General features: G+C 40.7%; 5 protein-coding genes across 5 annotated transcripts; 2 read left to right on the plus strand and 3 right to left on the minus strand. All coding sequences in view use genetic code 12, as the record gives it.

The window, feature by feature from the left end:
• Window positions 1-178: 178 nt before the first annotated feature.
• On the plus strand, window positions 179-1,279 carry BUB3.1 (cell cycle arrest protein; the record flags this gene model as incomplete). The annotated part of the gene is made up of 1 exon (XM_001383309.1): window positions 179-1,279. One exon carries the CDS (start codon window positions 179-181, stop codon window positions 1,277-1,279), a length of 1,101 nt encoding a protein of 366 aa, XP_001383346.2.
• A 423-nt stretch (window positions 1,280-1,702) lies between these two features.
• Window positions 1,703-3,307, plus strand: RMS1 (putative transcription regulator; the record flags this gene model as incomplete). The annotated part of the gene is made up of 1 exon (XM_001383310.1): window positions 1,703-3,307. The coding sequence occupies one exon, from the start codon at window positions 1,703-1,705 to the stop codon at window positions 3,305-3,307; it is 1,605 nt and encodes a 534-aa protein (XP_001383347.2).
• Window positions 3,308-3,754: 447 nt separating this feature from the next.
• PICST_58006 (predicted protein) lies at window positions 3,755-6,676 on the minus strand (the record flags this gene model as incomplete). Its single annotated transcript, XM_001383658.1, is given in 3 exon segments — window positions 3,755-4,129; window positions 4,235-4,300; window positions 4,313-6,676. Coding segments are annotated over 3 exon segments (2,805 nt in total), but the record flags the coding sequence as incomplete, so codon positions are not given.
• A 2,179-nt stretch (window positions 6,677-8,855) lies between these two features.
• Window positions 8,856-10,160, minus strand: PICST_18155 (predicted protein; the record flags this gene model as incomplete). The annotated part of the gene is made up of 1 exon (XM_001383659.1): window positions 8,856-10,160. A coding segment is annotated over one exon (1,305 nt), but the record flags the coding sequence as incomplete, so codon positions are not given.
• A 2,769-nt stretch (window positions 10,161-12,929) lies between these two features.
• Window positions 12,930-13,481, minus strand: PICST_44323 (predicted protein; the record flags this gene model as incomplete). Its single annotated transcript, XM_001383660.1, has 1 exon — window positions 12,930-13,481. A coding segment is annotated over one exon (552 nt), but the record flags the coding sequence as incomplete, so codon positions are not given.
• Window positions 13,482-14,425: the final 944 nt, after the last annotated feature.

Genomic DNA, 14,425 nt, shown 5'->3' on the forward strand with positions numbered 1-14,425 from the left:
CTCTCTGTCTCAGTTGGGATAATATTTTCCCTTAATTAATTATGGCATCACGTGCACAATTTAGTGTCATGCAGGAATCACCAGACATATAACCATCTCCAGATTTCAATTTTCCAAATACCATGTCTCCCTCTTCCATTATTCAATGCTCTTTATATAGAAACTTCCCACATACACAATGCCTGACTTCTTTGAACTTTCCACCCCGCTGGATTTGGACATTGTCTCCGATTTCATCTTTTCTCCGCTGGACCTGAACCACGCACTAGTCTCCACATGGTCCAATGAGATATTGCTCTACGACTGCTCTGCCATATTGGCTAATCCCGACTCTCCACCACGTACAGAGGCATCAGTGACGTTTGCAACCGACGAGACCCCGTTGTGTTTATCATACGCTGGTTCTACCGGTGCCTTTGTCGGTTTCCTCGATGGATCCATTCGTCCCATTGACTTTGAGAACTCGCAAGTAGACAATGGTGTCAACCTTGCGGCACCGTCCAGTGACGACGAGATAGGCAATGGAATCAACAACTTTGCCGTGATACCTGGAAAAGAAAAGTTATTAGCTGCGAGTTCGTTCAATGGAAAATTGCAAGTAATCGATACAAGGCAACGTGCGCCTATATTGGTGAACCAGCTTTCACATGACAACCAGCGGCGTAAGATCTTCACTATGGACGCCAGCGATGTATACTTGACTTTGGGATTGAATGGCAACAATATTGAGATCTATGACCACCGGAACTTGAAGATTCCTGTAGAGAAACGAGAAGTAGGACTCAAATACCAGATAAAAGACCTCAAGTGTTTTCCAAATAACGAGGGCTTCGCTCTATCGACAATTGACGGAAGAGTCTCTGTAGAGTATTTCGACTCTTCTCCGCAAGTCCAGGAGACGAAGCGGTTCACTTTCAAGTGCCATCGCTCTCATGATAAAGTCACGGGTGCCGATCTAGTGTATCCGGTAAATTCTATAGCTTTCAACAAGACATACGGTACTTTGTTCACAGCTGGCTCTGATGGATTTGTCTACTTATGGGACTTGGAAAAACGTAAGAGAATGAGAGCATATCCTCAATTTCTATCTGAAGAAGATGAACACGAGAGTATAGCCAGAATCAGACTTAATTATAATGACCTGCTTGTCGGTGTAGCCACCAGTGATGATAACTACAATCGAAGAAGACGCTTATCTGAGAGCAACAGTCTGCGTCAACCTAGTAAAGTCTATGTGAAGGTGCTTGGATCTACGGAGTGTAAACCCAAGAGCCAGTAGTAACCATAAGATCCATGAACCGCACCAGAGACTATTTCTACGAACCATAGTCTTAAACTGTGAATCAATGGCAAACACGATTGCCAATTGCTTCAAGAACTTTCAATGTTTGAAAATACTACGCAAATACGAATATACGAATGCATACCATAAATGAACAATTCTACAGTAAAAAGTAAGAAGCGTTCTAATGAACAATATTTTTTCTATTTTCGCAACCATTCTGCCACCCAAGAGCCGTTTTTACAATATTATCGGAGTTCGCGAAAAGACCCCATCTCAGAATTTTTCACTGGCTCGAAATGGTTTCCATGTTTGGGTAATTTACTCTTTTCTTACACATTCCATCTAGAACCCCGTCTGACATCGACACCTTACATGTATCTCGGTTTGTTAGAAAAAGTGAGAAGCTTTTTCAAAAAAATGCCCAAATTCGATGAGGATTCCCAAAAGTTCACAACTTGGTTGGAATCGTCCGGTGTAACGATTTCTCCTAAGATCGCCATAGTAGATTTGCGAGACCAACACCAGGGAAGAGCAGTAGTCGCTGTTGAAGATATTGATGCTGACGAGGTGTTGTATTCTATCCCAAGAAGCTCACTTATAAATGTAACTAACTGTTCTTTAGTGGATGACCATCCACATCTCAAGGAAAAGTTGCAAAAGTTGGGCCACTGGGAAGGTTTGATCACTGTACTCCTTTACGAATTGAAAGCGAAAAAGGAAAACAGCAAATGGCTTCCGTACTTCAATGTCTTGCCGATTAATGACAAGGAAAACTACCAATTGAACCAGTTGGTTCATTGGTCAGACGAAGAATTGAAGAGCTTGGAACCTTCTCTAGTTCTTGAAAGAGTAGGAAAGGATGACTCCTTACAAATGTTCAATAAATTGTATCCCAGGATTATAATTGAAGAGTTGGGTTTGAACGAGTTGGAAGGAATTACGACAGAAGACTTGTACAATGTAGCCAGCTTAATTATGTCGTACTCCTTCGATGTTCAGCTTCCTAAAGAAAATGTAGAGGAAGAAGATGAAAGTCAAGACGAAGAGGGAGATGAAGAAGAAGACTTGGAAGTAGATGACGATGACGTACTTGAAGGAAATGAAGACAGCGAAGAGCAGGAAGAAGTTGCTGAACCTGATGACATTTACAAAGATGACATAGAAAACGATGGCGCAGTCAAATCAATGGTTCCATTGGCAGACACATTGAACGCAGATACCACTTTACACAATGCTAGTTTGAACCATTCTGAAGGAGACCTTATCATGAAAAGTATCAAGCCCATCAAAAAGGGAGAGCAAGTTTATAACAGTTACTTCGACCACCCTAATAGTGAAATTTTGAGAAGATACGGATATGTCGAATCACAAGGATCTCTGCACGATTTTGGTGAAGTACCATTGTCCCTAATCAAGAGCTACTTTGTGAATAACACTAATTTGACTGGAGAATTCCTTGATCAAATCTTTTCTATTCTCAACGATATCTCAGAGTCCATGGAGGACGTAGACGAGCAGGTAGAAATTGTTTTGGACTCTTATGATTGTTATAAGAGTAGAGAAGTGATCACGGAGTTAGTATTTATAGTCCAAGTGTTATCAGTCATATCTGAAATCAACAAGGAAGAACATCTCGATACATTGAATGACGAAGCAAGACAAAAGCAAATCAACCGTATCTTCCAGAAGTGCTACCAACTTATCGAAGGCAAGAAGCTCACCAACAACTTCAAGTCCAACTTTCAAAAGATTTTGCAAACCAGATTGGAACAATACCCTGAAGTTGCCGCTCTACCATATGAAGATGGAGTCGCATTCACTCGTAGAAAGATGGCTGAAGTTGTGTTGAAGTCTGAATACCAGTCTCTAAAGAACTGTTCGGATATAACCGAGACCTTCCAAAACGGAAAAATGGGTAAATTCGGCTTTATCGATGATGGTAAGTTGATTAGAAACATCACTAAGAAGAGGCCAGCAGAAGAAAGTAACGTCAGCAAGAAGAAAAAGAAGAAGGTACAGTAAATATCTAAAATAGAACCTTTTGTATATTCCCATATAATTATTAGATAAAAAAAGATATTAAGTAGAATTGAAGTGAGCCATTAATAAAATGGCACATAAATAAATGTCATGAAGAACTTACTTCAAGCTCGTATCAGGGCTTGGAGAAAGCACACTTCGAGCAGAACACATAGGTGACGATGAGCTACTTCCGTTACTAGACGTGTTGCTGTGACTGCTAGTGTTGCTTTCAGTGGCTTCTAGTACATGGACTTCACTAAGGGTCTTAATTACCAATTGTCTTGGTCTTAATACTTGAAATCCTGACTGCTTGGCCTCTGGGGCGTTCCGCCTAAGGAGCTTGTTCGTGAAAAGTTTTACCTTATCAAAGAAGCTGCTCAACTTCTCATCACCAACCTGTTGTGGCTGGTTATCATCAGAACTTGAAGTTTGAGTAGATCCGCCCCAGTTAGGTCTGGAGTCCCACAAAGCCTTCACTTCGGGATCTATGGAGTCATCAATAAAGTACTTTTTATAGATCTGATCACCTTCACGAACTTTGTAGTCGTTTCTTTCCTTCCGCAAGTTGGAGAACTGTTGTTCTTTAGCAAAGGATTGTAGGTCAGTATCTGAGAAATTCGGAGAATCTTCGTAATTTGTTGATAAGTCCCGATCTTCAGATTCATTGATCTTGTTCAACAATGTCTTCTCCGAAAAGTGCCTTTTGAGCTTAACTTTTTCAGGAGCTATTTGGCTATCTTTAAAGGCTGTATTAGACTGAAGATCGTTTCTAGCTCTGTAGTAAAATTTATCATCATCTTCCTCATCGTCAACTTCTAGAGGCTTGACATTATTAGAAGAATGGTTGAATGCGAAATCATAGATAGTCGAACTTAGACTCTTAGGTTCTTTGGTTCCAACAAGCGGAACACCATATGATGGACGGACTGTCTTTGGTGCTACGAATGAATTATCACTGGTAATATCAATTGTAGGAAACAACGACGGCTTTAACTGAATATCAACCGGATGATATTCAAACTCCATATCAAATTCATCTTTACTTTCAGTGCTAGCCAATTTGCTATTATAGGAACCTTCCTTTTTCTCACGATGGTGTCTAATAATGGAAATGATTGTCTTGGTGAAACTGTAGAAGAGCTGAATGAGAAAAACAATCGCAACAACCAAATGAATCAATAGCTGGACATATGCAACGTAGGTCCTACTAGCTTCACTCAACTGTAATGGCCTGATGTAAGGAATGCAGAGGATGGTGACAAAAACTCTTGCAAGAGGCAAAAACGATTTTGAAGACACCCAACTCAATTTCACGAAATACGGGCGTATTGTGAACAAGAGTACTAAGTCAAGGAACTCGAGTATGATCAAACAAGCTACTTGGATACTACCATGATCCTGGAGTAGCCCGATAACCAACAGCTTCAACAAGACAGACCATATATCTATTATGACATAATAAACCTTATTAGGATGGTAGTGGTTGTAGAAGAAAGACCACAACAAAATGGTCTTCATCGAAGTGTACAATTTAGAAATCTTTTTGCTGCGAACTAGACCAAACTTTTTGAAGGAAATCAAGTAGTTGAACGTAAAGTAGCCCACTAGTCCAACCCATAATGCGAAAAGAATAGAACCGATTGCCAAACTGACCAGTGCAACAGTACTCCAATCGCTGGAATTAGGAATAGTAGTTGTCACATTTGTAAAATTCAATGACGGATCTAAAAATGAAGTCACATTGACTCCAGCAACTGTAATGTTATTAGTTTGCAATATTTTGCTACGATCAGTGGGGATAATTAGCTGATCATAAGAAGAAGAATTAGAGAAGGAGATATTTGTCAATGCTGTAATGCTAGGGTACTGTTTGTTCTTATTTCTGATGTCACCAGCACTGGTGAACATAAATGAAGTAAACACCAAGAATGGAAAACCAAAGATAATCAAAAAGGCATCGAGAGCTTGTCCTACTATGAAGTACAAGTTCTTCTTGAATGTGAAATTAATCTGATCGCTATCTGGTTTACGGCAATTTTTTTTGATGTTGAATTTCTTTGCAATGCAAGAGAATAAAATTTTGAGCACCAAGAATGATTGCTGTATGGCAATGATTATTCCCACAACTATTATGAGACATAAGATGAAGTTCGGCCAATTGTTGAGAATGGATTTGTCAGATGTGAACAACGTCAAACTCTTCAAACCTCCGGTGTTCATCGTCAGATAGATGTTGTCCATTCTTGTGACCGTTTCTGGGACACTACGATGCAATATGGAGACCCCTAACAAGGCACACCATCTTATCTGGCCAATCAAGGGCTGGTAGAAGCCAGGATATTGTAGATCTAGACCACCAATAAATAGTGCAAACTGAAGATACATAATAATTCCAGGCACTGTGGTATCCAACTGTTTCAACAACTCTTCATTACAGATCGTGGAAGCCTTGAATAAGAACGGATTAGACGACTCTTGGTACGATGAGTAGACTACAATGAGGATGTTCAAGATGGCAGTTACCAAGAGGAACATGAGTATTCCCAAGAGCAAAACTCCGCTTATACTATCTGGCTGTACTGGAGTTACGTAAACCTTGTTGCAGCCGATGAGTTGTGAGCTCAAATCATTGGAAACCACAGAAAATCGGACTGAATACGAGCCCAAGGTGTGGAAATGCAGACTAATATCTGCTTCATAGTAGAAAACGATAGAGTCGTTGACATATAATGGACATTGAACTAATGATCCGGTGCTGTTCGAAAATAAACGTTCGATGGTCTCGTTGTTAGTAGTGAAGTATTCCAGCCACGAGTCACTGAATTTGGCATCTGTTTCTGGAAGAGAAGTGTTGAAGAAAGTGCCATTTATAGCCAACAGGGGATTTTCAATATCTTCTCTTTTTGCGAACACACCTCTTTTAGCATTTATGGTACTATTGTATTTATCAGAAGCTGGTTGGTAGGGTGCTGTTTCTGGGGCCGGGGGTTGTGGAAATCTGGGACTGTTCATGAAATCAGTAGTGTTTTTGACGGCCAAGACGTCACAAAACCGTTTGTTTTCTTTTATGAAAGTCTTGCCCATAAAGTCAACTTCTATGTGGAAGGTGGTATACCTGTTTGTGGTATAGTTGACATCTGATATCATAATGTCTGTATCTGACATGTTGGGGTAGTATTTGACCTGGGAGTTGATCAAGAACTTGAGTTTTTTGTGTACTTCGTCTAGTGCAACATCGATGATAAATGGTTCGAGAAGGTATCCTTTTAGATCAGAAGAGCACAGCTGTGACTGAACAAATCCCGCGTCTGTCCATCGTAGCAACGATAGTACTATCACTAGACACTGTAGTATGAAAAATGAACTCATGGTATATTAATATAAAGGCTGCAACGATTAATGACGAGCTATGATATCAAAAATGGATAGTAATGAATGAATTCGATGAGCTTGAAGGACTCTTTCTATAATGATGATGTTGATATTGGTAAAGATTTATGATGTATATCTCTGTTTTAGATACTGTCTTAACGAGCGCACGAAATGAAAGCAAGGATAAGAATGAAAGGAATCAATGAAACAGCTTGGTTCTGTCAACCAGATATGCCAAGTCCTTCTCTGTGATTTCTGTAGACAAGACCTGCTTGTCAACGAGTGTAATGTGTCAACTTGTGGATTGAGGTTTGTATGATTAGACTAAGGCACGAGTGTGCCTACAACGACTATGAAAGCTGACTGAGCAACGACGACCAGACGTTCTGGAAGAGTATCACAGGCAAACAGAGCAGGTAAACAAAACTAACAAACTATCTTCTACAAAAGAACAAGACATGCTTTCAGATAGTGTGATTTAGAGAAAAGGAGTCTCAGAAAAAAAAGACTGCGTAGAGACCGAGCTAAGATTATGGCTATACGAGGTGGGCTAGGAGTGAAACACAAAAGATGGGTCTTATGATAAAGAGATAGAGTCGAAACGAAGAAGAAAATAGAGCAGTTAGATGTCAGTGTGGAGGAATAAGAAGGAAAAGTAAAATAGAGAGAGTGGCATGTCTATTTTGTTGTTGTAGTTGAGTGTATGGGTCACGTGAAAACATCAATTCCTCTTACATACTACAACTCTAGTGGAGCTAACAAAGTTAGAAAGTTGTATACTCGTACCTTCAGTGGCATTAGAGTTGTGCTCGACTCAGTAACTACGATTTATTATTCGTTTCTGGTATGTATTACTATTTCTAATAATTAATAATGATAGGAAGCTGCTCATGAGTATATGTACAATAATGATAATGAAATCGTGAAGAAAGGTGTTTGATGAAGGAAGCCGTTAGACATTGGAAAGTTCAGTTGAAGTCAAAGAAATCGTTGCAAAGTTGAAAGATGTTCGTTCCAAAGCTCTTAAAATTCGCATGGGAATCAGTTCAAACTTAACAAGATCAAGAACTCTCAAATTCTTCATATACATTCAAAAGTTTCTCAAGATGCTTTTAAAATGTTCTTAAGTATTCTGTTATTCAACCCCTGAACTCTTGCCTAGCAACCTTCTTATTTACAGGAGGGTCCTCTAGACTTTAATGGACCTGGATCTCGATCAGTTTAAGGATTTAATCGTGAACCTTACCTCTCAATTTTGGATACAATCTCGAAGCGTGGTAGTTAATTGTGCTTAAACGGTCAGATTCCGGTTTGTGGGTCTCCATGCAACTCTTCAAGTCCTTTTCAAATACATTGCATTGTAAAGCACCTTCTCCGTTGGAAGCCCAGCAGTTCAACAAAGAAGACATCAACACAAAACACTGGTTAGTGGCTTTGGATACGATCGGCTTTCTGATCTTCAACCGGGGCAAAGGCGGAAGGTTCTTGGGTGGAGGACCCACTTTCTTGTAAGCCATGGTGGTGTCTTGGGAGAATTGGTGAAGAGAAGATAATGTTAGTTCTAGAGACTGGAAATTTTTCATTGGTTATATTGAACCGGCGCACGACATTAATGAGATTTAGTATGGAGGTTAGCTATGAGACGTTAACTATGGAGCATTAACTAGTGCAAGATTACGAGATGAAGAGTATGAATGGTGAAAGAAACAACCACTTCAATTCTATTGGCTGTTAGTGCCAAAGAAATGAAGTATGTGTAGAGTATAAACTATGAATTCTAGTATTTTTTTCCTTTTCCTAATTTTAGATATTAGTGGAGTTATTGCACTTTCATTTAGTGTAAGTTCTGTAAGCATTCTAATCCCATAAACTATACCAACTACAGAGTACTGACCACGGATATCTATCATACTTATAGGAATAATGCAGAACAATACAGACCTTAAGGAAACACAAGGGAAATATAAATACATATACTCTACAATATTTCTCTCACAATAAATTAAGACTAAATACAATCTAGTATATACCCATATATACTCCGTGTTTTCTATGTTGACGTCTAATACTCAATCAAGTTGTCAAACTTCTTCCACTTCAACATCAATCCTCCCTTCCTCAATATTGTCTTCCTGTTCTTGATCTCAACATCAAATCTGCGAGCACTGCTATTCAACCAGTAGACTCTCTTGAAGCAGTTGGATTTGTTCAAGTAAGGGTTGTAGATGACAGCGTCATAGTCTCCCTTGACGTACAATGGTTTGAAGAGCTTGAGCAACTTAAACTTGATCACATTCCCGATATTTTGAACAATCCGTTTCATGAACTTGTTCATGTCCCGATCATTGTAGTACTTGATACGGAACAAGGTGTCGATCTGGTCTTCCAAGTTAATCAAGAAGATCTTGTACAAGTGGTTTCTGAGTTTGTTCTGTTGTCTGATCGAGTTTAAGATAATGGAGTAGTTGGGAATCATAGAGAACTCCTTGAGATGGTAGTTAATGATAAGCAACGAAGAAGAATTGACAGAGTTGGTGGAGTGGGTCTCACACAACTTGAATTGGTTATGTTTCAACTCCTGGTTGCTATACATGAGAAAACGCGAATTCAATGACGACTTCATATGTGATTCGATTTCGTGCTGCAACGTCTTTTTCATTAACAACACCTCGTTCTCTATCCTGATTACTACATCGTTGTGAAGATCAAGCGAATTGTAGTTGTCCACAGAGTCTATTAGAATGGAGTTCTTGGGAACCTCCAATTGATGGTAGATGCTGTTAAGATAATTGTTGATCTGGTCTGGTTTACTCAACTCGTTGCCATTAATATTTCCGCTAAGCTCTTTGTTGGCTAGCTGGTTACTCTTTAAAATCTTGCTTGGGTCTACATTGGTCGAGTTTTCGTCCATTTCGATGAAGTCAAGATCCCGTTTGTGGATTGGAATCTTGGTCCGGTACATTTGCAAATCTTCCACAAACTCCTGGGGATAGCACCGGTCCACTAAGCGGTGTTTGCCATTTCTCAATGGTAAGCCAGAGATGCTGCGGTCAAAACCGACAACATTGTATGGCAAGTTGAACAAATTCTCGTTGTAGAGATATGCTCCAGGAGCAAGCGACAAATTGTCGATTTCTTTTCTACGCAAGAGCTTGAACTTCTTCGATATTCCGTTGAACTGCTGGATGAGTACTGTGATAGGATCGTCGTATTTACGCAAGTATCTCTTGAAGTATTTGAACTGCACAGTTTTATCGCCATCGAGTTTGCCCAACTTATCGTAAATAGACTCTATTTTGCGCAACTCTTCTGGGTTGAACAAGTCGAGCTCGTCGGGAAGATTGCGGATGATTTCCTTTCGGTTGAGGCAATGCTGCGAGTTGAACGAAAAGAGCTGTCTGCCCTGGTCGAGATTCTGTTGGATGCGAAGATCGTCAACAGTCATGTGAGAGATGGTGTCGTAAAGGTCATTGAGCTTGTTGAGGTTTTCCTGCTGTTCCGAGGCGTAGTAAGGAGGAAGTATGTCGTCTTTGGACGAATGGACTGGAGGTATGAGTGGTTCTGATGGAGTAGCAGTTACTTGTGAAGCCACAGTAGATGAAGATGAAGAAGGCGAAGATGCTGTTGTTGACGTTGTGGTTGTTGATGATGTTGCATTCTGCTGTGTTGCTACAGAATTCTGTGCTGTTGTAGTTGCTGAAGCAGAAGCTGTTGAAGTTGGAATTGGATCCTCCGAGCTCGGCTCTCGGTCCGTTTCCTCCGACTTGATGTTACCCTTTTGAAGCGAAAGCCCCAAATTCTTGAGGAGCTGTTTGGACTTCTCGTCCTTGCAAAGCTGTCTTGTATTTGAAAAGGCTCGTACTTGAGTCGAAGCACTGTGGCACATAGATAGGGAGTTCTGGGCTCGGCTAAGGCCTAGTCTGGGAACAAACTTGATTGCCATAGTAGGATTAGCTATTGGGGTCAACCAACGTACAGATCGTACAGATAGTGGAAAGTATGAAAGAATGAGAACAGTGTAATTAGTGTATAGACTGCTGAGGGTGAGTTATGGGTTTGTCTTGTAGCTGAGATGGTATATGGTGCAATAGTTATCTATGAATCAGGTGCTTGGCTATCTGGATTTAAGAAAAAGAGTGGAGAACAAACTCGCACAGAAAGTGCACCGCTTCAGTAAATTGTGCAATCCTTTTCTTTTTGCCGGGGTAAATCTGCGCACGGATGCGTACGCGGGGGTATGATTAATAGCGCGGTTTACCACAAAACTTGTGGTCCAGCTTCTCAGTCCAAGGAGAACATCAGCTCGAATCTATTGGTGGTGACAAAATTAGCAGATTGGTAGAAGATATTTCTATATAGAGACATATACTGAAGCACTTATTGAACTCAATTTACACAAAATAGTATTGATACGAGAAAAACTACAAGGAACGTAACGAGAAAGTATATGACTACGCAAGAGATAACCCAATTTTGGATTGCATGTATTTCGCAATTATAGTGGAGATTGTGCTTTTTCAGTGGATCTGATGCTCCCCATAGTTCTGGTTCGATAATTCTTAAGTGCTGGCAGACATGAATGCCATTTTAGTCGCCTACTGAGCCTTTCTAGCATTGCGTTATAGTTGAAACCCGGTACAGCCCAGACTTCATGTTGCAGATAGCCGTTTATTGCACGTTAATTACATTACTTCTTTCACTCCTTGTAATCTCCTACCCAGCCATGCTTATCAGGCAACTTCGTCTATACAGTGCTTTCGTGCCTTATCTGGACACTCACACGTGACTCTGCCTAGACGAATGTTCATAATCTCCTCCGGACTCCTCGAGACTTGGGGCGATCTTCGAACTATAGTTTGATTTTCAAAAATACTGTCATGCACAGCCTTCTGTGAAAAAGTATCAGATCACCACCAGATCAAATCCAGCATAGACTTGTATACTGTGACATTTTACAAGTTTTGTAAAAGTTTTGTAAAAGTTTTGTAGTTGGTTTCGTAAATACTTGTATCCATCGGCATTTGTAGAGCTACTTTGCCTTTGCGTATCCAACATTTGTAGCATTCTTCTCCATACCCTCGGCGGACTGTAGAAACACTCGTCAGTTCATGGCACATACTTTTTTGTAACCGCCTCTTCGCCAGTTCCTGTGTCATATTTGAAACATCATTATTAAACACTTTCCTGTGACTTTTATTGCCGGATCACCTCTCAGCAATTTTTCACAGTGTTCGCATCTCATCAGATCACATCAATTTACCTTTAGTTCGCCTTTAACGTCGCCTACTGCCACAACGAGACTAATTCTAGCCAGCTCCACGCGTGATGCGGCCTCCATTTACAATTTGATTCACGCTATGTCCACTTTAGTCTAGGTGGCTCCGAGAATTGACTGTTGAGCTCATCTCAGATAGACTCAAGGCTCAAGCTCACAGATTGAGACACGCCGATGAAATTTCGCCTCCTGAAAAACCGTTCCTTGCAGATGCGCGATTGCAAAATATTTTTCTCCCGAGGCAACTCCATAATCAATCCAGATCTGAAAAAGTCAATGGCATATACGAACTCGATGTGGACCGTGGCGAGGTGATACAACTACATTCTAAATTATTATCCATTGTGTTATTGAACGCCGTAAATCTATAAATTGTAAAGTAACCTATTTTGAGAGAAGTGAAAAACCAATAAATCAGAACCCAGTGTATGTGTAAAAACGAGTGTAAAGCGAATGTAGTAGGTGGCCGTTGTAGAAGTCTTAATAGTTGTATGCGTAGTTCATCTGTTGTTGACCGTGGCTATTGTTCAATTTCTTCAAGAACTTGTTCAACTCGTGTTCTTCCTTCAATGCCGTCATCTCAATTATGGGATCGACGTCGTCAGAAACAGAACCACGAGGAGAAACTCTCTTGTTAGGTGTAGTACAGCTGTACATGGAACCCGAGTCCAATAAAGAAGCTGTAGAATTGACCGAAGAAATAGAAGACGTGGAATCTTGTCTGTAGTGAGCCTTGGGATGCAAGTTTGTAGATTGAAATGAAGAAACCGAAGTAGAAGACGATCTGCTGGAGATACTGTCTCTTGGTGATCTTGCCATAGTGATAGGAGACAACAAAGAAGAGTTGCCGGTCACTGGAGAGATTGAAGAAGCTCTCGAGGAAGAAGGGGAAGAAGCGGTAGAGGCGGATGAGTCCACAGACAAGTACTGCTGTTGATTTTGCTGTTGCTTCTCTTCGGCTTCCTTCCTTTGCTTGCTCAAGTACTTTCTCATCTTGGCAGACTTGATCAAGTCGTACTTGATGTTTTCCAAGAAGCTGCTAGTGGCCTGGATCATCTCGGAGTTGGTGATTTTCATGTCCCAGTTCAACAAGAAAAGCAATTGTCTTTCCATGAGATTGATGTCCTTGGCGGTGAATAAACCATCAGTGTACTTGGCCCAGTGAACGTTCTTTGGAGACGAGTCGTTGTGGAACTTGGAAGACAAGATCAAGCAGCTGAGAAGAATTCTGTGTCTGGTGCAAGGCAAACCTTGTGCATTTTTGGGCAACTTGGACTTGAGACGGTTCAAGTACACAAGCGTAGCCATCAAGGTTCCAGTGTAGACATTGGTGTATCTGACCAATCTGGTCAAGAAAGTCATCAATGAAGGTAAAGGCTTCTCAGTGTTAGCATCGACGTAGGTAGTCTTGGTGTCCTTGCATGGAATCACCTGTAAGGTAGAAACCACGATCTTGTGGACCATGTCCTGTGAGATTGGCGTGTTGAGGAAGATGTTCAATGCCTTCAAGTCAATAGTGGAAACCATTTTGGAATATATGTGAATAGTGTCTAGATGTAGTAGGAGGTATCAACCAAATGTATGAGGTGAACCTAGTGAAAGAATGTCACTGCAATGATAAGGTAATGATAGAATGAGATGGTGATCTGGGTAAAAAGTAGATTGAGGCGATACTGAAAACATGGGTGAATCCTGCCATATATATATATTTCTTCACCTAAAGTGATGCCTATTACAGGAGGCCTGATTGTACTAGAACAACTATGAAACCAAACAAACCAAAAAAAAAAATCCACTTGCATCACCATGCTGGTATTGAAATATTTTCCAGGTACATGCTCTACTCCTTTGGGGATAATTAGATACGCGATTTGCATCAAATCGCAAAGTGAGAACGTATCATAGCCAAAAAATATTTGCCAGTGATGAAAAGTCGAAAAAATAATGTTAGACCAGACCGTGTCTCTCATCCCTTCGGCTTGACAACGCCATACTCCAGTTTAACAGCACAAGCCTCTATAAACACGCGAGAAACAGTTTATTTACTGTAGTGCAGGAAGGCTCTCCTTCGCAGGACTAGACGCAGCTAAAACAAGGTCGAGCGTGTTTCTGGGAAGTGTACAGTATGTTTGACGATTTGGCGTCTGGGCCTTGTTTCACTTCTGTCACACTGTGGAACAAGGCTAGAAAAGCTCCACACAGCGTTTCAGTATTGCAACGACGGAGCAGTGCACCACAGGCAATGTTCTATTAATAAGTTATCGATTGTGGTTTGACTTTGTTGCCACTTTGTTGCCACTTTGTTGCAACCTTGTTGCTATTTGCGATTGGCTCCTTCTGCTTCGAAGCGCTTATTCCTTCAGCGGCTAGCAAAATTTTTTTCGAGGCTGGCGCATACTTATTTTGCAACAATATTCAATTGTCTCTAGAGCAATTGTAATAGCCGCCTGAATACTGATTGCAGTTCATGA

The sequence above is a fragment of the Scheffersomyces stipitis genome, chromosome 3 (assembly GCF_000209165.1).
Source record: "Scheffersomyces stipitis CBS 6054 chromosome 3, complete sequence".
Classification (NCBI taxonomy): Eukaryota; Fungi; Ascomycota; class Pichiomycetes; order Serinales; family Debaryomycetaceae; genus Scheffersomyces; species Scheffersomyces stipitis.